The sequence below is a fragment of the Xiphophorus couchianus genome, chromosome 20, assembly GCF_001444195.1.
Source record: "Xiphophorus couchianus chromosome 20, X_couchianus-1.0, whole genome shotgun sequence".
Taxonomy (NCBI): domain Eukaryota; kingdom Metazoa; phylum Chordata; class Actinopteri; order Cyprinodontiformes; family Poeciliidae; genus Xiphophorus; species Xiphophorus couchianus.
In genome coordinates, this window is record NC_040247.1 from 8,632,719 (window position 1) to 8,660,015 (window position 27,297).

At 37.7% G+C, this 27,297-nt stretch overlaps 2 protein-coding genes across 10 annotated transcripts in view; one reads left to right on the top strand and one right to left on the bottom strand.

The window, feature by feature from the left end:
- Positions 1-11,906: 11,906 nt before the first annotated feature.
- rbpjl (recombination signal binding protein for immunoglobulin kappa J region-like) lies at positions 11,907-25,988 on the bottom strand. Of its 2 annotated transcripts, none has more exons than XM_028004095.1 (11): positions 25,648-25,988; positions 23,248-23,382; positions 22,751-22,821; positions 22,505-22,620; positions 21,305-21,479; positions 20,426-20,563; positions 19,025-19,137; positions 16,161-16,301; positions 15,874-16,029; positions 15,549-15,652; positions 11,907-14,289 (listed from the first exon to the last, which is right to left on the bottom strand). In XM_028004095.1, the coding sequence occupies exons 1-11, from the start codon at positions 25,887-25,889 to the stop codon at positions 13,989-13,991; spliced, it is 1,692 nt and encodes a 563-aa protein (XP_027859896.1). In that variant the 5' UTR covers positions 25,890-25,988; the 3' UTR covers positions 11,907-13,988. The 2 variants fall into 2 exon arrangements, with proteins under 2 accessions (XP_027859896.1, XP_027859895.1); XM_028004094.1 differs by having other exon boundaries at positions 21,305-21,482.
- The window catches only part of matn4 (matrilin 4), a 28,234-nt gene continuing 26,360 nt past the window's right edge, over positions 25,424-27,297 (top strand). For all 8 annotated transcript variants that reach the window (XM_028004086.1, XM_028004092.1, XM_028004089.1 and 5 more), the window contains exon 1: positions 25,424-25,700. The gene's annotated coding sequence lies outside the window, so the exon portion shown is untranslated. The remainder of the gene's footprint in view (positions 25,701-27,297) is intronic.

The window sequence follows — 27,297 nt, forward strand, 5'->3', positions numbered from 1 at the left end:
ATTTTCCTTTTTGTCTTTTATATCTATCTACCAAGTAACATAGGTTTGCATTTCAGCTTCTTAAAAGCAAAACGAGAAGTTGTGTTTTTTCTCTGCAGACAAAAGAGGGCAGACAGAGATGTATGAGATAGAGATTCGAAATAGCACTTACTCCATTCTGTTTACAAGCTGTGTACCACTATCTCGTACCACAATTTCTGAAAGCAGGAAGTAGAGGAGGGATTTAACTTGTCAATGTCAGCCTTTCTCTTGCAAGAGCACACAATGTTCTTTAATTTTCAAGCTACAATTCTCCATTGTATGGTAGGGTATTCACAGAACTTTATATACAAGTAAAGAAGTGCTGAAAAATAATAATAAAAAAGAACTTAAAATTAAAGCCTGAAGCTCAGAGTTAAAAGAAATTGAATCACAGAAAGATTTGTGTGAACCATTGCAAGATAAAAGTAGTCAGATGTGGTGCTGCACAACCTAATATTCCTGCTTTGGTCTCATCTGAAAAATGTTGTCCTAGAGATCTTCGCAAACTCTTCTGTTATCTCCTGAAGGAGAAATTTGGTCTTACAGGCCATACACTCTTTACCTAAATTAGTTGAATTCCATGGAAACCTGTCGCCTTAAATCGTTCTAGTTTTTACAAAAACATTAAGCTAAACAGATTTAGTTGTCTTAACTTAGAATCTCAAAGCAAGATTGTTCTGTCTTAGTCTAACTGTAAGGTCATAAATCTTAACAAGCAACTGCACAGCAAAATGAAGCACTTCAAATAATGTCATTCCTTCTTTAAGGTGTAGTGGGAAAAACTTAAACTTGACCTTTTAGGTTTAAATGTGTAAAAACTTTGTGCTTTGAGAGCTGTGTACTCACTTGGAAAAAGGAACTGGGTAGAGTAGTTTTTGAATTTGTCTTTTGTGAAGAAGATGTAGACCACACATTTCAAGAGGTGTGTTTTCTGTTTGAATATGTTGCTGACAAAACAGGGCATAGTGGAACGAGGAAGTGAGAGGTGTGTATTGAAATGTGAACAAAAAGCATGTATGCACTGTGTAAGGGGCTCTCATTCTGTGGGTGTCTTCAAAATGCTGTTTTAGCCTTTTGAAGAAAAATATAATGGCAAGAGATGCATCTTCTGTCAAATTATTGATTCTGTAATGTTAATTTATTCAATGTCTCATCTTTGAATAGGAAAAAGTTCATAACAAAGGTCATTGCTGATATTTTACCATCTTTGCATTGTGCTTACAAACAATTGGCCCCAGACCTGCAAGCTAACAAAACTTTACCTTTTATGGTGGGTATCCTTGCTGATGACTGTTTAATGACGTGCAATTGATTTGCATCATCTGACTATTACTTTTTCTTCCTAAATCTTAGTACAGCAACATGGAGGCTTTCCTTTTGCTAAATACTGGATGAGCTTGTGTAGCATGTATGAATATATCTAATAACCACCCTCTTAGTTTGTTTCATGCTGTAGCCACTTTCCTAGGAACTTTATGGCAAGTTTTTGTGTCAACATGCTATACAACTTCTTGTTGACTCTCTTCGAAAACACCCAGATGGTGTGTGAGCAGCTGCACTCAGAGTACAATCAAATGTACATAGTGATTACAGCTGTCACCACGCAGCCATTCGCTTATTGTAGAAACCAATGACTCTAAGCCAACTTCTTCGAAAAATCTGTAAGCAGGCAACATGTGTACAAATACCGTTATGTTCTTTTGGTAAACTAACCGTTTAGGCTTTAAACGTTTTCACCTCATTGTGTTTTAGGGCGAATTTAAATGATAGACTGAACTGAAAGCCAAGAGGGTTTAAAAATGTATTTAGTTGAGATACATGAGGATTACAAAAAATCTTAAGTATGTATTTAAAAAAATCTGGGATTTATAACAAGAAAATAAAGTAAGGCTCAATATCCATATTAAATCCAACATGTATAGTATAGGCAGCTAATCTCTACTTACATGGGGGAGGAAAAACGCAATGTCTGGTAACACACAATAAAAGATTGTTAGTTTGTCAGTGGTTAGTTTTTTCTTATATATTCTCCAAATTAGATCATGACACTCAAATTATACCTCAGATTTGAGCAGTTCTGCACATTCATGTCTTTTTCTTCTGAAAAAGAACTCAGAAACCTGAAGCTAAATATTTTTGGCATGGTGTCTTCCCCCCTCTGGCGTCAAACATCAGGAACTGCAATAAGGAAGAGTTCTCAAGTGTTCTCTTTGATATGTTTTCTCTGCAAAATCGTAAAAACCTAATATGATGATTGCAAACATGATCTTATGCAGTTATTCCCTAATAAATAAAAAGACAATGTAGCAGCAGATTTTTCATGCTATCATTCTAACTGTTCTGTTCTACAGTTTTTGTTATTTTATTCAAATTTATATAATCTATCAAACATTGTATTTAAATAACACATTTGTGTGTAAAACTACAGCAATTCTTTCCTCACACTGTCTCTCTCTATGTCTTTTTACATATTCTGAGTGTTTTCCTTTAAAAGGTTTCTGATATCTTGTTACTGTAAGGAGACTTCTAATGTTAGTAGTGAAATTGGGGATCATTATTGTTCATATTTTATCTTTTGTTTTTCTCAACCTCACTCTCTATCTCTAACTTTTTCTTTTGTCTCTTCCTTTCTTGTGAATAGATTTTTCTTGGTGTACTTTAGTAAGTTTAGCTTTCTTCCAGGTTTTCATAAATGATCAATTATATCTGGATGTCACATGTCCACATACATATTAGATATTTTTCCAGTGCAGGAGAATGAAAATATTTTGTAATAAAAATCTATATTCACTGCTGTCTGTAGTAAAAAATAAAAAATACCAGTGTTTCCTGGTTCTGCAAATATCAAATTTTTTGAGGCTATTAGATAAGTTACAGAAGGATCAGCAAAGAGACACAATCAAAAGTATAGAAGGCAAATAAACTCTGACAGGCATGCACACACTGAATTTTTGAGACAGGTAATTTTCTGGTCCTTTTGCCAGGTCACAAAGATTTATTTGACCCTTTAGTTCGGTCAGGTAGATCAGCACCAGAGTGGTCATGTGAACTAAATCTCCAGCAGAGACAGGAAGGGATGTAAAATAATCTGTTTATCACAGTGAAATGAGTGTGGGATGGTAAAGAATTGGAGTTTATCACATCTTTTATATTTCTGCTCTGTTTTTCTGAAAAACAGAGTAGAAACTGATGTTCTATGTTAAGTGGGAATTTGACTGAAGACTGTCAGCTTAGTCTTGGCTTAAAGACAATGTCTGCAGAAATGAACACTACAAGAGTCAGTAGTCAGTCATTCATTAGTAATTAGTAATTCATTAGTAAGTCATTAGTAATATGAGTAATTAGTAATTCATTAGTAAGTCATTAGTAATATGAAAGTACAAGTCACAGAAATATTTGTAGATATAAATCAGACTCAACTCTGCTGGTTTTGAATATTTACGCCCTTTCACAAATGCAGCCTTGTAGTGTCTAGAACCCATGAATGGACCACCTGAGACTTTCTATCGGAGCCCAGACTAAATGTTAGACGTCCCTCAAATATTTGAGTTTTATGACTTGCACTCAGCTTTATTTACCCAGTAACTCAACCATGGATGCTTAAACATCAGGGGAATGTACACACAAATTCCTTGAAATGTTTGAAATGTCTTACTTTTTTACAAAAATACTGTGACAGGTGATGCAGGTCAATGAGTTTTCATAGAACAAGAAGGTCACTTTGATGAAATCTGTTTGGCATTTAGCATGTCATCAAAAGCTGGTTTCATATCAAACAGTGCATTCAGTGTAGTGCTGTTCAGATAAAAACTAAACAGCTCATAGCATGGATATGACCATGGAATAAGAGAAAGCAACATCCTGCAACATTACCTTGTACCTGTACATTAAAGACCTGCTGCTGTTGTATCAACCTTCCAGACCTCTCAGGTCTTCCGGTTCTGGTCTGCTCTGCATCCCCAGAACCAGAACCAAACGAGGAGAAGCAGCATTCAGCATCTATGCACCACAAATTTGGAACAAACTTCCAGAAAACTGTAAAACAGCTGAAACACTGACTTTCTTTAAATCTTGACTAAAAACCCATCTGTTTAGGATTGTATTTGAAACGTAATCAATTACAAATTTATTGATGGAACTTGACTTAATGTCGTGTTTTGATTGTTGATTCTATGTTGCATTGTGTTTCTGTGTTTGATATGATGTAAAGCACTTTGAAATGCCTTGCTGCTGAAATGTGCTATACAAATAAAATTTGATTGATTGATTGACTCGTAGCAAAACAGGCTGTATTAGGAACTAGCTTGAATCAATGTGACTGTCCACACATTTTCAATAAACCCGAGTTGGAGCTTTGTAATGATTGTATACCTTAGACCACTTTCTAACTAAGACCCATTTGAATACTTCTTCTCTAAGTAGCCTTCCAGCATATTCAATGTGTATAGTGCAATTATTTTACCAGCTTGAGATAACCCAAGATCTTTTTTTTATTTATTAGTTCATGTCTTTTGAGAAGAGTGCTTGGTTTCAACTACAACTGCAATGCTAAACACTACAACAATTGCAGACTATGTTCATTTGCAAAGCTTTTCCATAGTTGAGGTTATAAACAAACACAAGGTTTATAATGCAACAATAAAACAGCATAGAAACATATTTCCCATTAAGATTCAACTACACAAAACAAACAAAAAATATATACCATCAGATTCGTCATTTGTGATTACATCTGTGGTATTCTTTGTAGCACTGCTTCTTTTCTGTAAAATGATGCTAATTGGGGTTAAATATATATTTGGCACCAAAACATGTTCATTGCTGAGCTGAACACACTAAAATGATAAAATGGCTTAACATGGTGCTTATGCTTACATATAACAGTTTGCACCTTCAGGCATCTTGAAATTGCACCGGAGGATGAGCCAGATGTGACGTTTTCTTCATCATATTTCTTTTTTTTGGTCAAATTTAATGTCAGACAGTGATAAAGAGATAGTTGTTTTGTGTGTATGCATCTGTTTTCAATTGTACATGAAAAAAGCATGCTCAGAAGGGGAAAAACTAACTGGAATAAATAAAGAAGAGTTCAAAATAAAACCGGTGGTTCATAAAGACACATGGCTCTTAGGCTCATAGTAATGTTAGCAAACAGCAGCAGAGATGAGTCTCATGTTTGGCTGGTTCCAGTAATAAGCTGGAGTGAGGCTGTACCCTCCACACAGGAGCCTCCTGGCAGTCCTCTCTGACCCCTCCCACTCCCCTCACCATCTCTTCCTCCCCTCCTAACCAAACCCACCTGTATTTCAGCTCCTCCCCTTTTTTTCAACACCAGATAGACTCCTACTGTACTTTTCTTCTTAAGATAAGAAAGGCTTCATTGAGCCCCTTGCCTCCTCTTGTTGATTTCTCCAGTCCTTCATCACTTCTTATACAGCCTGCTTCATCTGTTGCTCATAAAGCTCACCTGTGCTGACTGAACACAACATAAGGCCTATTGACTTGAACAAAACTTACATTCTTCTGATTTTTTTTCTCCATTTTTGATGTTTAGGGTATTAAAATAAAATGTGTTGACCTTGTGTTTTACTTTACTGTTAAGAAGAAGCTTTACCATTGAGAAGAAGTAACTTACCTGTCTCCTGCATTGCATGAGATAGGCGATGTTGGGTGAGAGACATTGTACAGGTTTGACAGATCACCAGAGCACACATAGGGAAGACAATCATGCATTCACTCATATCTAAGGGAAATTTTACATAACCAATTAACCTGACCGTCATGTTATTGGACTGCAGATGAAAGCTGTAGTACTCAGAAATAGTCCAGGCATGGACAGAGAGAAAATTTTAAGTTCATGCAATAAAAACCAGGGCCAGAATACAAACCCAGGACTTTATTGCTGCAATTTACCAACAATGCTTGCAGCCCTGTCTGTTCAGTAAAACATAATTATAGGTTGTAATTTACAGAATGAACAACCTGATTTTTTATGAGACAAAATCAAGTTACGACCCAAAATAACTGGTGCACTGCTTCAGATAAATGGAGGACACACCGAGAAAAACATGGAGAGAAAGGATGCATTCTACTACTGTCTGTGACTCTACATGCGACTGCGTCCACGTGTCTGTCCTCAACCTTCCTGTGGGTAAATGCTTCCTGTCAGGAAACAGATTCACTTTCAGTGTCAACAGAGCTCAGGGCTGGCCCAAGATTGTATGAGGCCTTCAGCAAAATCTGATTTGGTGCCTTTTACCTGTGAAGAACGTCACCACCACTAGCTGCTTTTCAAAACAGATCTGGTAGGATCTGGGAGAAAGCCAAGTTTAATTGCTAAAAGTAATCACTGATAATCTTTTACTTCTAGAAAATAGTTGTGAACAAACTGAGCTGAAGAGACATTTGAGTCTTAGATCAAACAATCATTCAGTATATTTATGCTGAGGCTATCAAATAAAATTTAATTTCTTAATCTCAACAACACAACATAAAAATCTATAATTTGTGTGAAAAATTCAAGCATTTATGGGATGCCCCTGATGATTAGGAGTCCTAAGCAGTGGCTTAGTTAGTTTTACTGTTGTAAAACTTGGATATTATAATAAATTTTTCAAATTGTAGATATATTAAAAATGTGCAAACAGCATGGTTGTGTGAGCAGGGTGTGTGTTTCCGTCATTATGTGTGTTCTCCCTGAAGTCCTGTTGAATTTAGTTCATAGGCTAACAGGAGGATGTCAAGGTCAGTAAGGTCCACTAAAGGTCAAGAGTCATTAAAACACACACACACATCCTTCACACTGGTAAGTATATTTAAACAGTTTACAGTCATTATCTTAAACGATAAGATAGTGACTTATCGTTTAAGATTGAGATGTTTAGAATTTATAATAAGAAATGAAATCCCCACTAACTAAAATGTTCATATTTGGCAAAACAAACATTGATGTAAAGGGTTTTTTTCCCCTCTATGCCTGTAATTAATAAACCAAAGTTCAAAACAAAATGTGACTTAAATTAAAACAAAAGTTTTGAATTTAAATATATTTTCCATGCCAGTATGGCGATATCAGTTTTGTTAGTCAGCCCACATTTATAATCAGTATGATTAAAATACGACTTTCTGAAACATCTGGGTCCCAGATGTCATTTCAGAGGAAACATTTCAATGACGCTGTGTGGTAAAGACATAAAACTGTGAGAACATGAATATTTAAACTTAAACAAATGATCATGCTGGGTTTTAAAGGAGAACACATGGATTTAATTGAAAGAATTCAAAGAAAATAAATTATAGGGATTTAACTTGATTATATTTGTACACAATAACTTGTTTTGAATGGTCTGTATGGTCCGAGTGGCTGTTCCTGCCTGTTCCTTTCGCTCAATCAGCATTAATTCAGAGATCCAGCCTACTTGCTAAGCTGTAGGTTTTGGTAACACATCCCAAAAATCATCAAAACATATGTTGTTTGAGACATGTCTGACTGATGAGGAGCAAAATTTACTGGGCGCTCGTAAAATACTTTTCACACCACAATACAAGGTGCTTCGTGTCTGCGGAGACTCGTAAATTCTTTGAGCTTGTAGTCTTGCTCTACATATGACCCTAGTCTGTCTGGAAATACAGGGCAACTTCCTCTGTGCACAGTCAACCAGTTGCACAAAACACAGACACACAGCATGTGTAAAGGTCCTGGATTAGCAGGGGATTATGCTCTAACACAAACACACACTGAGTCAGGAGAATTTGATCTAATTCCTTAAAACTCGTCTGGGCTGTTATTTGTCTAATCTTGTAATCAAAACATCTCTACCTGAAATGATATAACATTGAATTAGGGGTACATTTTAAACTTTAAAAGGAAGTTAGGTAAAGAGAAATGGAGAAATTCTAAATGACATGAAATATCCTGTGTTAGCTGGGTAATATCCTTTGGTTCAGCCTTTCAACAAACACACACACAGCAGAGCAAGAGAATCAGAAACAACAACCAACTTTATACTCTGCAAACATATTCTGTTAAGTGGCAGAGCAGAGAATGAAGGTCCATCTGTATTAGTAGTTTGTATGTTGAGTGACTCTGATGAGGTGAAACTGTCATAAAAACTTCTTTTATTTTGCATAATCCATATGAGTTACAATGTTACTAAAAAGCACAAATAGCATGCAGGAGTTGAAGCATTGCCTTCATATAATCATCCATCACGTCTTTCTTTTCCGCTGCCATTTGACCTATTTGCATGTTTTAGAGCGTGACCTTTGACAAAGCTGGAGGAACTAAAAATGTATGTTTAAAATTGTAATAATCTGCAGCTGTCGTTTGGAATTAGGCCCTAGAAATAACAAGTCACATCTTTTCAGCAGAATGATTTTACATCAAACTAGAATCATAAACTTATTGGCCATAAGTTTGACTTAGCATTCTGTGGTCATTCAGGGTCACAGACTCAACAGTAGCTGATTCAGCACTACAGCAACTAAAGATGATTTACAACAAATATCTAGGAAGATTTACAGTGAAACAGTTGTGTAGTATTACTGCTGCACATGTGAGTAAAGTCTTGTTCTCCTTTTTCCTAGACTGAGTGCTTTCACAACTTTATTCAGTTCCTCATTCCAATCTTCCTCTGTTTTGGAACCTGAATCTAAAAATAAAAACATTCATTTCAACATTTGCTTTCTTGTTGGTCTATATCTCTGTCAGTTCCTGGTGATGACCTTCTGTAGTCACAACATTTTTTTACAGGTCTGAATCTATTCAATCTTAAACAAATTTAAGATTTAATAGATCTTAAATCTATATTTGTGTGAGTAACTTGAGTAACATGACACAGGTTACTCACACAATCTTTTGGAGTTTGCGGAGTGTGACATTTGAGTCCTCAACAGTTATTGAAATCACACAGTGTGCACTGAGTGATTTCAGTGCACACTGAAATGTGCACTGGCAAACAAGTGTCTCCTTGGAAAGTGAAAAGGTGTAAATGCATTTAGTTGTCTTTCTTTCAGCTGCTCCGCCATGTTTTAGTTTGAGTTGTTTCAGATCACATAAATTTGTCCCTGCATAATCTCTCGAAATAGTTAGATTTATTAGCTACTTACTCTCCGTGTATATTCTACTCAACCCCACCATCTTCCCTGAATCCTACTTTGTCTCAAAGCATAAGTCACACTCTCACCTGGTATAATCTCTATTAACTGTCATTAGCATTCCTTCCATGTTTCCCATGCTCCATTTGCTTGAAACAATTATCATTCTGCTCATGTTTCTGTGAATCTTCTGCCAGGAGGATTCCTCATACAGACAGATCCTGTCAGTACCAAGAGCTGAACAGCTGCGAGCAACAAGAGCACTGATGAGATCCACCTTCTGAGGAAACATTGCTGCACTTTTATGATGTCAAGTTTATAGTATCTGATGTCGACACTTGTCTGTTGCTGTGTCTTGTTCACCTGAACCGCTTTACTCTTAAAAACAATCTATGGAGAAATATTAAAGCTTTTTCTGTTTTGCCACTTTTTGTGCCTTGGTAGATTTTTAAAAATTAAAATAACTATGTAATTTAATTTGTCTGCTCGTTGGTATTTCTTTATTGCATTGCCTCTGTATTTTGGACTGATTTCTTGTTTTTAACCTGCTGCATGTCTATCACAGTGATGCTGAGGTGTTGATATGCAGGTAGACGTCTGAGGCCTAGCAGAGCAGGCCGCAGACGACAGCTGGACAGTAGACTCCTTTATTCCACTGTAATAAACAAAAGGGAACCTGAGGGACTGGGGCCCCGTGACCACACTGTGAAGGATATGAGTGCTGAAACTGGAGGGTCCCTCTATAATACAGCTCCTGTACCCTTTCACACAGACGTGCACATGTCTTTTCTATCAAGGTTCCAAATCGTTGTGTAATCCCATAGGTTTGAATCTTAAACCTGAAACTAAACTCACTAATTTAACCTTTCATTCAGTGCTCAAAGACTCAATAGCTTCTTAAAATGGATAAGATCAATTTGAATCAGACTGAAATGTGTTGACCAAAGTGTCAATCTTGTGTTGTTCACCTCTCATCTAATGATCAGTGGAGATAAGCAACATAATATCAAATAAAACTAAGATAAGCTGTCAATCATTAGCTTATTTTTCTCCAAAGCTATTATGAGAACAAGCCATTACGAAGGGGTTAAGCAAGGCTACACTAAACCTAAAGGTTGTAAATGCATTAAACTTTTTTCTTTACGTAACACAGACAAGGATGTAAGGAGTTTAAATAAAGAATGTGGGTGTGTTACAGTAGATGGGAACCTAAGAATGGCCTCTTTCATACGACTTCTCATTGACCAGGATGAAGGAAAAATCGTGTGGGCCTTTACTATTTTGGGCATGTGAATCTTTTAGTTTGAAGTTTCTCCCACATGACAGAGATTAGCAGTTCAGAGACGCCATGGTCTTGTGTTTGTACCAGTCTCCTTCCTCTTTTCTCTTACACGTGTTTGTCTTGCTAATAATGAGGAAGAGGAGGAGAGGAAGGAAGAATGTGAGCAGGAAGAAAGACACATGCCTTTCTGTGCCTCTCAGAATTTCAACATGTGAGGTATGAAAGGAAAGTCAATGTCCCTTTACTCCCTTTCTTGCCTGGTTGAGTAATAGAACATTTATTCTGTTTTTTCCTCTTTTTGTGGCATGTTGCTGTTAGCATCTGGCATCTGTAGTAATTTCGTAGGCCAACATTAAATGTGTCCTGCCCCATATTGTCACAATGATGCACTGCCAAGAGCAGCAGGATATTGCTCCAGACATGAAAACATATTTTAGATAGACCAGAAAATATTATAAAAAATTTACAGATTGCCAGGGTACTGTACATAACCTTTTATCTGGACAAAATCAAATTGGGCTGAGACAGCCAACAAGAATGTGTCATGTAACACCAGATGCAACAAAGCCTCTTTTCTACCCTTCATTTTACCGAAAACATTTCTGCAATTTAGACCAAAAATGAGCTCCTTTGATATCCCAATAACGATTCATAATTTCCCTGTCGGCCTTGATGTGAGCTTTCATAAATGTTGCCAGAACTGCAGAACAACAGGGACTGAACAATGCATTAAATGCGTCCCACTGTTTTGTTGAGAAATGAATGACAAGATAATTAGGAGAATCTCATGCAAATGTAACAAAGTGTAAACAGTCGTTAAAAGATTCACCCAAACTACTTACAAAGTTTTGAGTTTCATTTATTTTAGATTGTAGAGGCTCCTGTTGGAAAGTTTCTGTTTTTATTTTAACTTCCTTCATAAAACCTCTCCCTGATTAACCAAACGTTTTGTTGCTGGTAAGAGACTGGTTGTTCACAAAACTACACTTCATAAGAAACAAACAAACAAAAACCTAAACTCAGTGAACTCAAAGTCTGAAAGTAAAACTAGATATTTATGTTGGCAGAAAACAAAAGTCAGGCTTTATTAAAAATAAATCAAACGGTTTGCATTTTGTGATTGGAATCAGTCTGGCAACAACTGATCTGCGTGATGAAAGAACATTGCTGGACAACATATCAACTGTTGAGACACCGTGTTACAGTAAAAACAATTAGCATCCAGGATATGCAAAAAAGGATTAAGTGGAGAGCCGAGTGGGAGGTCTTCTTATGCTTTTTCTGGAAGGAACAAAAGGGCTTTTTAGTTGCCCGCTTGACCACAGACTTGATCAAAATACCTTTCTAGGGAATAAAAAAACCTGAGCAAATAAGTTTTGTTGGTGTTTGAGTTTTGCTGCAAACTGACACTTTGATTAACTGGATTAACAAAAAGGACTGAGAACCTAACATTGCCAAGGGCTAATATTGTGGAGCGGTGGAAACAAATGGGATGTGATCCAAAAGATATCTGTCGTCGCTTTATTCTGCTTCCAACATTTCTGTTTAATGTGCAGCACAGCAGAAGATCAGAGGCAATTCCAGACGCAAAGCCACAGAAATAATCCTTAAACTCATGAAAACATGGATACCTGAGCAGCTTGACTTTTCTGTTCACAAAGTTTGCAAAGAAAGCTTTTGAACAATCATTGGTGATCTAAAGTAATTATTCAAGTGTGTTGTCTCAAGTTTTAGTTCTCGGCTGGTCAACGTTGATGCCGGTACAAATATTAGGTTCCTGTAAAATGGGTAGCACAAAGAGAATAAAATGCTATTAAAGATTAAGCTGATTATTAGTGACCAAAGCTTAAATGCATAATATTAGATGTATGTATAATACAAATACAAATAGCTACATAAATATGCAAAGTTGTGACATACTGTAGATATGTTGATAACAAAACCTTATTCCACCAATTATTGCGCTGGTTAGTCAGATCAAAGCCTAAAAATACAACAGCTATAATTTTCATAAGCACAAAACTGATTTAAACAGATCACAACTAAATAATGAGTCACTATGAACTCAGCCAACAGTCCAGAGCCAAAATATATGTGTCTAATCAGATATGTGCTGGATAAATGAAGGAGGCAGTAATAACATTAGCAGCATTGGTGACATGGCACTGTTGTTTTTCATAACAGAACCTCTGCAGAGGCACAAATCTCTCAAAGTAACACTTGGGTCAGTCGGGCTATCAACACTGTTGCAGCACAGTCAGCACTCTTGGCCAACAACTAGAAGGTCTCTAGTTCAGATCTCTCAGGGGCCGTTTTGTGTGGAGTCTGAATGTTCTCACCAAGTGTAAGTTTTCTCCTTACCCAATTCCACTAAGAACCAAAATGCCACTGTAGCTAAAAAACAAACGATTGCAATACGTTGCATCTGCCTTTTGTTAGAGACAGTTTGATCAGTTAATTTTCAGCTGATCTTTGGTTGTAAATACTGTTGCCTCGAACCAACAAGGCCCTGTGTTGAATTCCTGACAGTTCTGTGTAAAGTTGCTCTCTGGGTACTCTGGTTTCCTCAGAATGCAGAGTCATTTTCAATAAATTAGAATATGTTCTCATAAGGTTGTCTTGGCAGATAAAAAGCACCTTGTGAAAACCTACTTAAAGGTTAAAAACCTTTAAGCAGGTTTATTTGGTGCACTTCTGTATTAAAATGTTTCTTTAATGTGCGTCACTGTCCCTGTGACAGATTGGCAACCTGTCAACTTTGTACACCGTGCCTCTCACCCTATGGCCTCTGGAGGCAGAGGTCTCGAGAAAGACCCCATGCTTTGCCCAACCCATGTAAATATTCACCATATAAATTATATGCAGATATTATTTGTGAGATTTGATCAGATTTTTGTTTAGTTTCCTAACTCCCTTTCTCAGTATATGATGGTGATTATTGATAACCTGGTTGCTTAAAACTGAACCATGTTTTGTCTTACATGACTTTAAATTATGACAGCTGGGTCACAAACTAGCATGCAAACATAAAAAGGTACACCCTCAGATTACACTCTTGCTTCCTTCATTTCACAGAAACTGAAGTTGGAAGCTGTTTCTAAATGGATCAAATAGGAAGCAGTTTATTCTCTCCGCAGGCTGCCTCAGTCTGTCCCTTCAGAAAAAACATCCTCTCACAGAGCGGTCAGTAGGTCTTTTGTTGCAAGACATACTTTCTTCTTCAATAAACATTATAATATTATATTAGACATACCGAGATGTGTCTTTCTGATAGCCACAGAAAATCAGTGTTTTCTCTCTATCTTCAATACAGACGAACTTCCTGCTGCATGGCAAAGGTTGAATCCAAATATTTCCTTTGGATTTGAAAATTGCATCATGAACAAACCCGCTGAAAGAGCCATGTTAACAAATAATTACTATTTCTTTAAACCCTTCATTGGAGACCCCTGTGTGAAATGTATTCCTGCAAGAACAAAGAAGTCTACAAAAGACTACAATGAGTGATTTTATGTAATTGGACCAGACTGCAGACCTTATTTCTTTGTTTCATAATATTAAATTCAGCTGAGGACTGTAAACAAGACGGTTAACTCTGCATGAAGAGGTGAAAATTAGTTCTGGTGAATTCTTGATGAATTGTCTCTAACAGGATGTCCTCTCCATCTTCCTGGCCTCCATCTGCCCCTCCCTCTCTGCCCCCGGCTGCCCCTCGGGAGGATGCAGACAGGTGGAGCTCCGGGGTGTAGGTGAAGCTATAGGATGTACGGTAAATGAGGCCGTCAGTTCTGATGAGCGACAAAGGAAGAGTGATAATGCGACGAAAGCAGCGCCAGTTGTCACTATAAACTGAAACATCAGGAATAACGCAGAGCAGAGATTTGGGAGACCTAAAGAGAGAAAAGTATAGAAACAGAGGAGTAAGATTTATGAGAATAAAAGCAAGAGAATAAACGTAGACATGCTTAACTTCACATTTGTCATTTGACTTGATGTTACTTGTATATTTACACAAGTAGTAGATAGGGTCACTAAACGTCAGGTAATAACTGAAATAGTGTATAATATTTCTATTTAAAGTTGTGTTACAGCTCAAATGACAAATAAAATACAGTCAGGACTTTGTATTGTCATTATGGTTAAATGTATGTAAAAAATCAGTAAAAAGTAAAACCATTTAAAAACCTTCCATAATTTACATAAAGTTGTCTCCTGGTAAGTTAAAAAAAATTCTCTAATTGCTTCAGACAAAATGAAGAAACAAGAGTAGTGTAAAATAAACAAAACCAGAGAAATAGTCATTTGTCATTTAAAGCGAAATTACACTTTGGGGCTATGTGGTTATGAAAGGTCATGTTGCTGTCTGGCTTCAGCTTTTCATACAAACAGCACTTTGTGGAAGGCCAAGTTATTCAAACAAGGCTTTCCTAGATACGACCGAGCTGCTGAGAGGATTTCTGGCAGAAACTCGTGGTGAGCTGTCTTCCACCAGAGACCCTAAAGTATGATTCCCCAGCTCTTCAGGTGTGGGATCTGAGGCCAGTTCTTGCGTCAGAGGAACTGCTTTCATCCTGTGTGAGATTCAGTAAGAGAATGGATGGCTGTCCAGTTTCTTCAGAACCATCCTGTAAATTAAAAGCTCCCACGGAAGAGTTAAGTGGAGGAGTCTCCACTCCATCCATCCATCCATCCATCCATTGTCTGTTCACCCTTGTCCCTAATGGGGTCGGGAGGGTTGCTGGTGCCTATCTCCAGCTACGTTCCAGGCGGGAGGCGGGGTACACCCTGGACAGGTCGCCAGTCTGTCGCAGGGCAACACAGAGACATACAGGACAAACAACCATTCACACACAACACACACCCCTAGGGAGAATTTAGATAGACCAATTAACCTAACAGTCATGTTTTTGGACTGTGGGAGGAAGCCGGAGTACCCGGAGAGAACCCACGCATGCACAGGGAGAACATGCAAACTCCATGCAGAAAGACCCCGGCCGGGAATCGAACCCAGGACCTTCTTGCTGCAAGGCAACAGTGCTACCAACTGCGCCACTGTGCAGCCCGAGTCTCCACTCCACTTAAGTTTACCCAGTACTTCTCTGTTTACCTCCCTCCTATCATAATCTGGATTTCCCTTTATTGAACTCACTTGAACATCGTCTCAGCTTCTCTGTTCCCAAACAACATCTTGAGGTGAGGGCTGAAGTTTTCTCCATGGATCTCCAGCATGGCAACATGTCCTCCACCGTTCACCTTCAAAAACATACAGAATTTATGAAGAATATATTTTTAACTGAGATATTTTGTTCCCTTTTATATTAGGTTAAATAGAACTGCAGATTAACCCATTTAAATAATGCGGATGTCTGTAGTGTCAACATGTACGTAACTAGATAAGGTGAAACTGATTTAAGAAAATCTATGGAAAAGAACTCCAAAATATTTTTAAAGAAGTCATGCTTTGACAAACTCACCTCTAACCCATTAATAACAGGAAAAGGACTGACTGGGGTCTGAATGCAGGTCAAACCCTGATTAAAGGTGAATTGAACCACTTCCACACCAATGATGGTCCAGCAGGATCCATCGTTTAGCACCACCCTGCTGGAGTCTCTGATGCTGGATGGAGCCTCATCAGAGTAAAGGTGGAGGAAATGTCAGAAGACAAGTTGACATAAAGAGATTGAGATAATGAAAAAAATTAAAGATAATGTAGACGGAGCATAGAAAGAAAGGAAAAGAGAGTGAGGTGATGCTTTACCTGGTACTGTATGATGGTATCATTCAATAGGCACAGATAAGCGTTGGGATTGTCTCTGAAATGAAAGGCACACTTGTGTAGCTGAGAAACGGGTTCATCCACGTCTAAGATGGCGTGCTGCTTGTTGACCTTCCGGATAACCTGAAGGGATCGAAAAGCTCAGGAATGTTTTCAGACCCTCAAAGATAATTTCTGCAGAAAAAAAAAAATCTAATTCCTGTGAAAACGAGTTTAGTAAGCTAAAGGAACAAGCTGAGATTTTACTAAAAACACCTCACTTAACTTTTTAGTGGTGGATTAAAGTTATATCCAAACATTTACATGCAGTAAACTTTTCACCAGTTCACAGCTGGGCAGAGAGGCAAAAAAAAAAAAGTAATATTCAACCTGAAAGCAAACTAACTTATTTTATTCTGGACATCTTACAATAATGTAATCAATTTAAGTCATAGAAACCCCAGACTTGAGCATGGCTTAATGGAAATAATCCAATATCACTGTTCTGGTCAGACAGGCTGCTGTAAATGAATTAGACATAGCAGACAGTGCAGTGGTTTTGCTCTTGTCACAGTTCTGACAGGCACAGCCGAGAGGTGCTGAGAGATCCCATATTATCTTTGTAGTTGAGGGAAAGTAAAATCAAAGCATAATCACAAAGGCAGCCTGTTAAGCTGCCTTTTACGCTGCCATTCACTCACGTTGGCTACATAATGCTATCATTTAGTTTAAAAAATGTGCTCACTAGCAAAACAATGTCTCTTTTCAAAGTAAAAAAACCCAACAATTTTTATATCAAGTAATTTCTCACAAAAAGGACCAGACTGTTTTATGAGGTATAAAAATGTAAATATTTTGGAATATTGATGGCTGTATAGAAATGTTTCCTTTTGTATAACGTTTTGAATTTCCTACCAATAATGAATATCAAGAGGACAAACATGCAGATGGCAAGAGCAAAGAGAAAGAGTCGTTGCACAGCTCTGCATAGTGGCTTCCTGAGAATAATAGTTGCATCGCAATTGAAAATGTACAAGGTTGGCGCCAGTTTCCTCCCCTGAAGCAGGATAATGTGTTGCTGAGCAAGCAGTCTATCGATCTGCATTGTGATGAGTGTGGCTTGTAAGTGTAGCTATTATGTAAAAGCACTTTGATTGGTCAGTATTTCCAGGAAATTACTAAACCACATAAGCCCATCTGTAATTCTAGCAGCTGTGTGTCTCATCCATCCCTCTCTGTACTTTCTCATCTGTAGTTGATGTTGTTGTTGAGTAGTGAAACCGTTGCTTGATTTAATAATTTTGACCAGTTTTGATGTATGTATGAATATTAATATAAACAATTAATATTTATTAAGGAAGCTAATAACAATCTCAAAATCAATCTCGTCAATCCAGTCAATCAATAAAAATATTTCAGTCAATTAACTTTGGTAATTTCATGTTTTAGGTCCAGATCGTAAATATTAACAGCCTACAATTAAAACTTCTCTTACTCCACAGCTCACAATATTTTAAAAATGTTGTTTTAATACTTAAGTCTGCTGATCTGGTTGAACTTTATGGTCCATACATCCAACCTTAAACATCTGGGAGCAAACCACTAAAGGAATCAGAGCCAACAATCTTGTCACGCTAACAACTTAGCAGGCAAATTTTTTCTAACTTTAAACAAACTGTGCAGTAATAGGAATCGACTACAATAACATATAGAGGTGTAGCATGAGGGTATAATTTAACCGACTTTCACAAGACCCACAGCAGAGTGTGTTGTGTCAGCAGCTCAAGGGCTGTGAGAAAAAGGTCTGTTCAGCGAAAAATGAGGGACTCTGCTCAGACATTTATCTAAGTCTGGAATAAATTGGAAGATGGGAGAAAATGGAGAACTTTTATGGGACTAAATGTTCACATAACCATCTAAGGGTCAGAGTTGATATTATGTTAGGATGAAGGGATAGGAGCTATTTTAAATGCTCTGCAATTATAGAACAAGGACAAAAACAGAGTGAGATTATTCTCTTTAATTTTCCCAAACTACTGATTAATCATAATTGCTACTTATAATACTTTGGGGTTAATATTTTGGTGGAAACTCTCAATAGACAAATTTTCTCTTGGTTCCTTTTGATGGAAAGTTGAGCTAAATAAGGATATTAAAAATATGATCATCTTGGCATATTTGTATTCAAAGAATAAAAAATCTGACCAAAATTTACTGAACATGTGTTTCAGATTACATGTTACATTCATGTTGTTTCTAAATACAGCATGAAGCTGACATTAATGATGATTTTGTACCCTTAACAACAATGAGTTTATGACAAAACTATAATCCCAAACATGAACTTATTCATGTCCACTGCACTGCACACAACCACCTCACACCTGACATTTTGGTTACTTCTGCTGTTTTCTTCAAGTCACTTCAAAATGTCCCTTTTTTCTGGTTTAGTCTAAATAATCTTTTATTCCTGCAGGTCTCATCCCAAACTCTGCATAGTATGAATATTTTCATAACCTCAGAGTTCCTATGCTGTGCTTGTTGAAATATGTTTAAGTTTCTCTTATACGACTTATCCTATTTTGGTAATTTAATCATTCTGAAATCTTTTGATGTAGCTATTTTGGTAATTTAATACCAAAATATTAAATTGGTATTAATTTAATATTTTAAATTAATCAAAGATAGCTACAAATCTTTGATGTAGCTATTTTGGTAATTTAATAATTCAGAAACCTTTTGATGTAACTTATTCGCACTGCAGTATTTAAAGTGACAGTTCTCTCTTAGGAAACAAAGCATTACAGCAAAACTGAGGTCCATGCCCTAAATTTGCACGTGTGCTTGAATGCGTGTGTGTGTCTTACCATGGGTGGCAGGGCAACTCCTGACTCAGTGCAAATGAACTGAACCACAGAACCATAACAGATGAAGCCTTCACTCAGCACAATCCCACCCTGGTCAGCACGCTGGTCATCCACTACAAACACACACAAGAACTTTGTGTGACTATTCATAGAAATGTTTCCACTATGTGAATAAATCTTTTCTTATTAAATATATTTAATTTCCATAAAGTAGTGTATTTTTTGTGAAGACAGACAGTAGGAGTGATGTGGAGATGGTGTGAGGCACGCTGATGGATGACCACTTGAGGCTGAGGTTTTGGCTGTGGGAGGTCTGCGCTCACGAAGCACCATGCTACATAAATAACCTCCCTGACCTTTAGGTGGGCTCCAGTGCACTTGTGAGGGGGAAAAGGCTGATGAATACCTGCTTACACATACAGCATCTTTATTAACGCAGGGTGGCTGAATTATGAGGTGAGCTGTCTGATAACTACAAGTAGAAGTTTGATGCTATCAAAAAGATATTTGCTGTTAGACCTCATGAGTCAACATATTTGTGGAGATGAATATATATTTTAGCACTTTACCATATCCAATCTTAATTTTGTGTTTTTTTATTTTTATTTTGTTTCTGTTCAACCATTGGATGCATATTTCACCTTCCACATTTATTGGCAACCCTTACAAAAACCATACAAAAAGCATAAAAATGATGAGAACCCATGTTTATCTTGTCATCAGGCATGGTAAAGGGTATGGTACTGGTGGAAAAACAATGTTCAAATCTCACTTAGAGAACTGCTACAAAGAATTTGTCTTTGCAACCATTTGATGGCAATTAAATAAAGTCTTGCTGCGTTGGAGGAATTCTGAGAAAAATAAAATTCTGTCTTGATATCAAAAACTTAAACATGTGGTTTACTCCTAACAAACATTCCATGTTTGAAGATGTGGGAAAGCATCTCTAGCGCAATGTTGGGTATGGTGGAGGATCTGAGATGCTGAGCACCTGTAACACACTGTTAGAGTACATTATGGAGTACATCCATTGGCTTATCAACCTTCTTCCATGGACATTAATGTCTCCAGTCCTCAGTTTTACAGCAAACTGGTGCTAAACAGAAGATAGCATTTTACCTTGGATACTCTAGAGAGATTGATTAATGAGAACTTGAGAATTTTTTGCATGTCCTAATCATGTGAAATTTTAAAGGATTGCACATACCTACTAGAACATCCAATATTCAATATAAAATATCTCCTTGTTGAAGTCATGACTTAGTTCTCAGTTAGATAATTATCTGACTCCACTGAGATTTTGGCAGAATACAAGACGCATGATCACGTCTGAATACAAAAACCTTTGAAAATACTTTACAGGTAGTACACCAGCAGTGACACACACTTGCATACATTTACCCATGGTGATGGTGAAGGCTGTCCACTGTCTGGCACTGGCTATGAAAGCTCCTCTGTCCACTGAGAGGTAACGAGTGCTGACCGTCTGTGAGCGTAAACGGTTGAACAAAGCCACTTTGGAGCAGGAGGATATACACACTGGAAATACATAAAGGCACACTGTAAGACACACTACACTTATTCATACCTCAGGTCTTTCTGTGATGAGTAAGAGTGTACATTTTGATATTTCATGCGTCGTTCCCATCTTCTGCTGTAATGAACAGACCATCGTGATGATTGTGCACTGTTAGACCTGTCAAATACTGCTTAATAATTAAAGTTCATGTCATACTTGAAAGAGTCTGCATATTATGAATCTTAATATATTTTTTATTGTTCCAATAAAAAAATTTAGACTTGTATATGTTGGTGCATTCACCATTTCAGTAAAATTTGGCTCACTGGTTAAGCAACACAAAATGAAGCCATACATTGTGCTGTAATGCCAAACTAAATGTGTGGTCTGCCCCATAAAAAATGCTAACTGCCCCAAAGGTACACTTATAACTACACTGGTCCACCAAAAGATCCCGATTTGACTACTGAAGAGGGTCAAACTTTTAAGCAAATTAGCCTCCTATTTGTTTCGCAATTTTACACTGATGTGGGTGTTTAAGAGTGAGTATATCCAGAAAAATACATTCTAAATTCAATAACTTTAATTCAAGCTAATTTTTCTCTCTATATTGATTTTCTTGTCTTCCTTTCTACCTTAATGTTTTGTTGTTTATTGTACAATTTGTACATCATTCTAATGTTAGAAATTTACTTTGCTTTGTTGTAAAAGTAAAGTAAATAAAAACAGGTAGATTTCCTGGATTGAAAAGCGTGACTCACAGTCAGCATTCTTCATGGACTGTCTCTTCTGGGAAGGTTTGGAGATCACTTTGATCATCCTGCTTTGGAAGGAACCCACTTCCTGTCTGTTGCCTAAAAAAAGTCGCAGCAGCAGGCAAAAATGCTTCCTCTTGTCTTGGTCGGAGATGAAGAGGGACTTTGCACAAGCAAACAACTGCTGCAGAAACAATGACAGTCAGTGTCAAAACGAAAAAAACAGAAAAATAAACTAGAACTTACTGGAATATTTCTGTCTCAAACCATTTTTAGAGAAAACGTTCAATTACCTCTAAACCAGAAAAACAAAAGCAGAAGTACAGCTTTGTTTTTCTCATGCTGCTGTAATTACCCACGCATCCATCTGGACACCCAGATGCCGTCTCCAGCTCATTCTGGAGGATCCCAAACAATTCCCAGAAGGGTTTTATGATCCCTCTAGCAAATGCTAGGGCTGCTCAAGGTTCACCTGATTCAAATGACTTTGATACCTCCTCAGCATGCCATTAACTTTTGTTGAATCTTCTTAATCACCTGTTAATTTAATTTAGGTGTGTGGGGAAAAACCTATGCAAGACAGCGGGGTTGTGTAACACTGCTCTACACCTTACCACTTCTCCCTTCTCCCTTTGAGGTGGAGTCTAATCTCCAACCAGCAACCTGTGACTTAAGGGTTGGGGTAATAGACACTTGCCCATTTTGCACTCTACTGCAAATTGCTCCAGGACACACAGGAGGTCATGACCGTTGACCCTTGGGGAACTGTGCTGTAAACCTTCTCCAGATTCACAAAACACATGTAGACCAAGCTCCCATGAATCCCTCTGTGATTCTGGAGGAATAAAGATCTGGACAACTGTCCCCAGGGTCAGGATGAAAATGCCTCTGCACCTCCTGAGAACATGGTGACTGGATCGAGGAGATCCTCACAGTATCTCCCAAACTAATGTTTGAAATGGCCCCAAAAATCATGAGCATGCCCTTTAATTTCTAAATAAACTTTTCTGAAGCTAACCAAAATTCTTTATTATCTGAAAATCCTTTTCAATACCAAATAAAGGCCACTAGAGCCAACAAAACAAAAAAAGAAAATGATTTTGATGGTTGAAGTTAGATAGTATTGGTGCCAAAAAAAGTATTTGGAAACAAACATGAATTCTAACACCACATTTGTAAAAAACAAGGGAAACATAGCTTTCTCACCCTTGAGTTTGGTTGCTCATCAAAAAGCAGTTTGAATGCATCTGCTTGTGACTGACTGGAGCTGTCCAGACACATGTAACCACATATCCGATAGACTGAGTCCCCATAACCTCCCGCTGCAGGACAAGTAGTGAGAGAAAAATAGGGAATGTTGAATGGGGTGGTAGGAAGTCAGACAGAAGAAGAAATAATTTAGATTGAAAAGGATGATTTGATATCTTAATTTAAATGTTTTTGTCACGTCACCTTTCAAATGATCCTGCACGACTCTCCATCCATGACCGCTGATATAAACACAAGGTGGAGGGCAGAAAAACCTGATGGAGATGTGGAAGGGTACATCAATATAAATATACAAGCAGTTTGTTCACTTTTATGCACATTTTAATAACTGTACTGAACTTTTTCGTAGGTTGTAAATCTGCCCTTACTGTACAGTCTCTTATTTCTTATTGTGAGTCAGACATTTTATTCTTTTTTTGCTCTTATATCTGCTTCTTTCTAAAACTCTAAAATCAATAAGCATATTAGCAGAGTTTTTAGTCAATTGTTTCTGCACTTTAAAGCAGGAACATGTCCAACAGGTTCAAAGAGCTTCTAATGTGTCATGACTTCACATTAGATAAAGGTACAATGACAAAATGAGGGGTTATTTCAAGTTAGCCACATTGTTGTATTTTTTATTTCTGTTATCTTTTGTATTGCAGAAAGCTTTTTTTAATACCAGAGACACATTATCAGACCTTTTCTCGTTGCCATAGGACTTCTGAGCAACCTTGGCGTGCAGGATGGTGACGCTCTGGTCTGCATGTGCTTCCCGTTTTGCCTCTCTCGCTCCACCCAGAAGATGACAGCCTTGTAAGCCTGGGTCAATTCTCCTAATTGGATGACAATGACGTCAGTAACATACAGCCACAGAGTGTATTATTTGTATATCTATCTCTTTCAGTTTTTTATATTAATTCGTCATGGTGGAGCAGCATAGCAAACATGTTGCTTTCCAATATTTTAAAGCAAATAAAAGTACTTTAATATCTGAAACCCTAGTTGAACCAAGTCAAACTACTGTATATTGCTTTTTAAAAAGTCTTTTTTTGTCCTCTTGGCATGAATTTGGATTAATAAAATGTGAACAAACAAATAAAATGTACGTAAACAAACTGAATGTTACACTAAAATGTTCAGCTTAGTCCTATGTTCCTTCAGATTTCCACATGATTCAGCATTGTTTGTTCTATTTAACACACAAAGCTTGACACAAAGGTGACCCACCCCCACCTCCTATCCATCTACCAAACATCTCCCCACCATTCTTGTCTGCCCTCACATCTTGCTTCACTTCCTTAAGTAGTACCACAAATTATATCCTTCTTTCAGATCTACAAAACCAGTAAATCATCTGACTGAACAGAGTGCTGCTCAGTGAGAGCACTCACTCTTCTTCTTAAGCCAACTTAAATTAAAAAAAAAAACTCTTCATTATCATCTACTATCTCCATCTGTAGTTACAATAGCTCTGCACATTAACTCAGGTGTGTTCATAAAAATAAAAAGTTTAAATTGATGTTAGGGTTTCCATTTGTTTGTTGATTTTCTGTTTAGTTAGTGGATTTTCTGCTAAACTGATTTTCAAGTAGATCAGTTGAGCAGTAACTAAGGGTCAAATTGTTCTGTTAGGCTGCTGTCACATTTACTGTGTTTTCTCTCCACTGTAACAAAGTAATAAGGAGGCAGAAGCAAAGTAAAGTCCCAGAGGCCTGGACTCTGGAATGTTACTCATAGTGAAATCTGTCAACACAAAAAGAGGAGAGAAGGAAGGCAGATTTTAAGGAAGGATTGATAAAACAGGTTTGAATTGTATGACTGTTCATTTGTAGATGCAACTTCCGTCCCTCAGGACAAAACCATGACAATCTTAAAAACTAACATAGAAAGAAGTATGTATATATATTTTTATTGCTGACAGAATAGAGTATGAAATATTTATATAAACAAAAAGCCAGTGTGCTACAATTTGTTTTTCTTGCATTTATGTGACCAAAAACAGTAACTCCGAATATTGAACAAAGTTTTCTGAAAATGTTAACACAGAAAAGGAAACAGAGCAAGAGCTGAGCAGATGACAGCACTCAGTAGTTCAGCTTTGCATGTTCAATATGTGTCAACCTGACTTTCAGAGAGGGGGAAGGAAAGCAAAGACAAAAAATCAAATGTTCAAATGACAGATGTAAATCTGAGCAGTCTGCTTTACATGTTTGCTTTCTAAGCCATAATCAACATTTTGCCCATGTTTGAGGACGATCGCATTCACCCTGTTTAAACCTGCGTGGATGTAGCTATTTGTGTGGTCAGTCACCAAGGTGACAGTCACCTCTTCAAAAGGTCAAAGAACAGTACGATAAGTTAGGAGTTCAGACCTTCTGGTATTTCACAGGAGAAACACTGAATGGGCTGAGGACAAAGTGGGTGGGGGAGGGAGAGAACGACTTCCTACCTCCAAAAGTAAATATTCTGCTGCATTTGTTGCTCTAGTCAAGAGTTTTAGTGATACAAGAATGCATGACTCAACTGATGTTAGGGCTATTACATTGGACGAGTTTCAGATTGTAAAACCATAATGCTCCTCCAAAACAAAGTCTGCACCAGAACCTGTCCAGTGTCTAACCTGAGATGACAAAAATGTTATATATTTTGTCACAAATGAACTTAAACCAGAATCCACAAATCTAATAAGATGTAAGAAAGTAGAATAGTGTAGATTTATTACTTTGTTTGAGGACAGGAAAGATTAAATATCCAAAACGATTGGGGTACTGGTTCACCTCTGCTCCAAACTCTCACTGATATTCGGATTTTAGCAGGGGGTGCGGTCTCCCCCTCCCCTAATTTTCTCCTGGCATCCTAATATATCAACTCAACTCAACTCCTTCATTCCATCGGTTCCTAAATGAGAGGTTAGACCTCGAGCGCATTTTCACGTCCAAGCGCTCATTCCCCACGCCACGGCAAGGGTTCCTCTGACAAAGGTTTGGGATATTCTGAACCGCGACCTTACGGCCTCTGACCCGGGTAACCGTTTTGTTGTTGTGTGCAAGTTGGTTTTTGTGCCGGAGGTGAAGAACGTCGGTGCTAAACCGGCTTACCTGTCCCATCCGCCGGTCCGCGGTGCGTCGTGTCCTGGCATCAGCGTCCCCAGGTGAGACAGCGGATTTGTTGGATCCGGGGGAAGTGGGAAGGTGGGGAGCAGAGCGGAGTCTGTGTGCGAGAATATCGCCTGTTGCATGGACGTTTCTGAGAGACCGAGAGAGATTTGTGCTAATAATCTGTCGAAAAACGGGGAACATCCTAAGACCATTTTAGTATCATTTAAAAACGCTTTTGGCATAAGGAGAAAATCTTGTGCAGCTTAAAAAATATGAATCCTTTCAGAAGCTGCCGATTGCAGCTCAAGTGGTTGTTGCGTTTTGTTTTGTCTGTTTTTGTTTTTTACCAAAAACTTTACATATCTTTAAAATGTTCATTTTTCGATCTAAGGACCAATAAATAAAGTTAACAAATCTATTTTTTATTTTATTTTTTGCAAAATGATGCTGCTGTAAATGTTTTGCTCTAAGGAGTAAAAAGCTGACAGATTTTTGATATTTTTCGAAATGTAGAAAGTGCATAACGATTCCGCTGTGAGGTTTGAAAGTTTGTGTTTGAATGAATGCTAGTGAGGGAGTGCAATGCTCTAGGTTCCCACTGGTTGCCTGGAGGTGACGCTGTGTACAGGCAGCATGAAGGTGGTGGTCAGAAAGACAGACTGATTAGTCAACCTGTCTAAGCAGAAAGAAATGAGTTATACATCAAACTGAAACTGAGTGTACACCCACATAGACAGATAGAGGGTCATTGGATCCAAGATTGTGTTGACCATTATAAGCAATTGAGGCAGTTTAATATATATTTCTGCGTCAACTACATACTTTGCAAATGAGAATGAGCAAAATGTAAAATTGGTTGTCAAACCACTTTGCTCCTTATTTCTAACTTCTAACTAAAGCATAGCCAATATTAAGTGTTGGGCTTTGCTATCAGATGCTCTGCAGAAACTCTTTCTTTTATCAAACCAAACATGACTTGGAAGGGAATTTTTAATCTTAACCTTTTTGCTTTTGGATATTGCAGCCTCTTATAGGTTCAAACAAGATGCTGAACACAACGACTCTTAATGAATGAATTGTGGCTCTGGTAGATCTACAGGAGCTCAGCAGGTATTTCAGTGAGCTGGGTGAGCTGGTAGAGCTCCAGTAAAACAGTCAGGCAGTCAACAAAACTGCTAACAGTAGCAGAGTCAACATCTGCTTCCAATCTAACGCCACTAACAAGAAGTGCAGTGTGTTCATCTGTGCATGCGCTCCAGCTGTCACTCAAATCCCAAATCACTAAGAAGATGATCCAATTACTGGGAGACTGTCTCTGCTCTCCTTCCGATCTCTCCTTTTACCCACAATTACATCAGAATATCTTTCTGCGTCAGTGTGTATGGACACATGGTCTACTTCTTTGCTTTCCTTTTTCATCTCAGTTCCAAACTGTCTGTCAAATTTATAGAGAAATTATATTTTATATATATACAGTGTAACTCTTTTTTTTTTATTTTATTTTTTTACCTCATCTGCACATGCCATTTCTCTCTTTTCCACATCTTACCCTCTTTACTCCTACTTTAATTTCCGCTCCCATTAAGAGAGGATCATCTTACATCATACTCGTCATACTCGGTGGGCAAACAAGGGTGAATATTGTCAGAG

Bases quoted from the DNA above. Each gene is read 5' to 3' on its own strand.
- rbpjl (XM_028004094.1), bottom strand. From the start codon at position 25,889: ATGCCAAAAGCGTTTTTAAATGATACTAAAATGGTCTTAGGATGTTCC. The intron at 20,564-21,304 runs GTGAGTCACGCT...ATGTATTTCCAG, and splicing joins GTCCATGAAGAATGCTGACT to TGTGTATATCCTCCTGCTCC. The intron at 15,653-15,873 runs GTGAGTTTGTCA...ATGTTTTTGAAG, and splicing joins CTGTTATTAATGGGTTAGAG to GTGAACGGTGGAGGACATGT.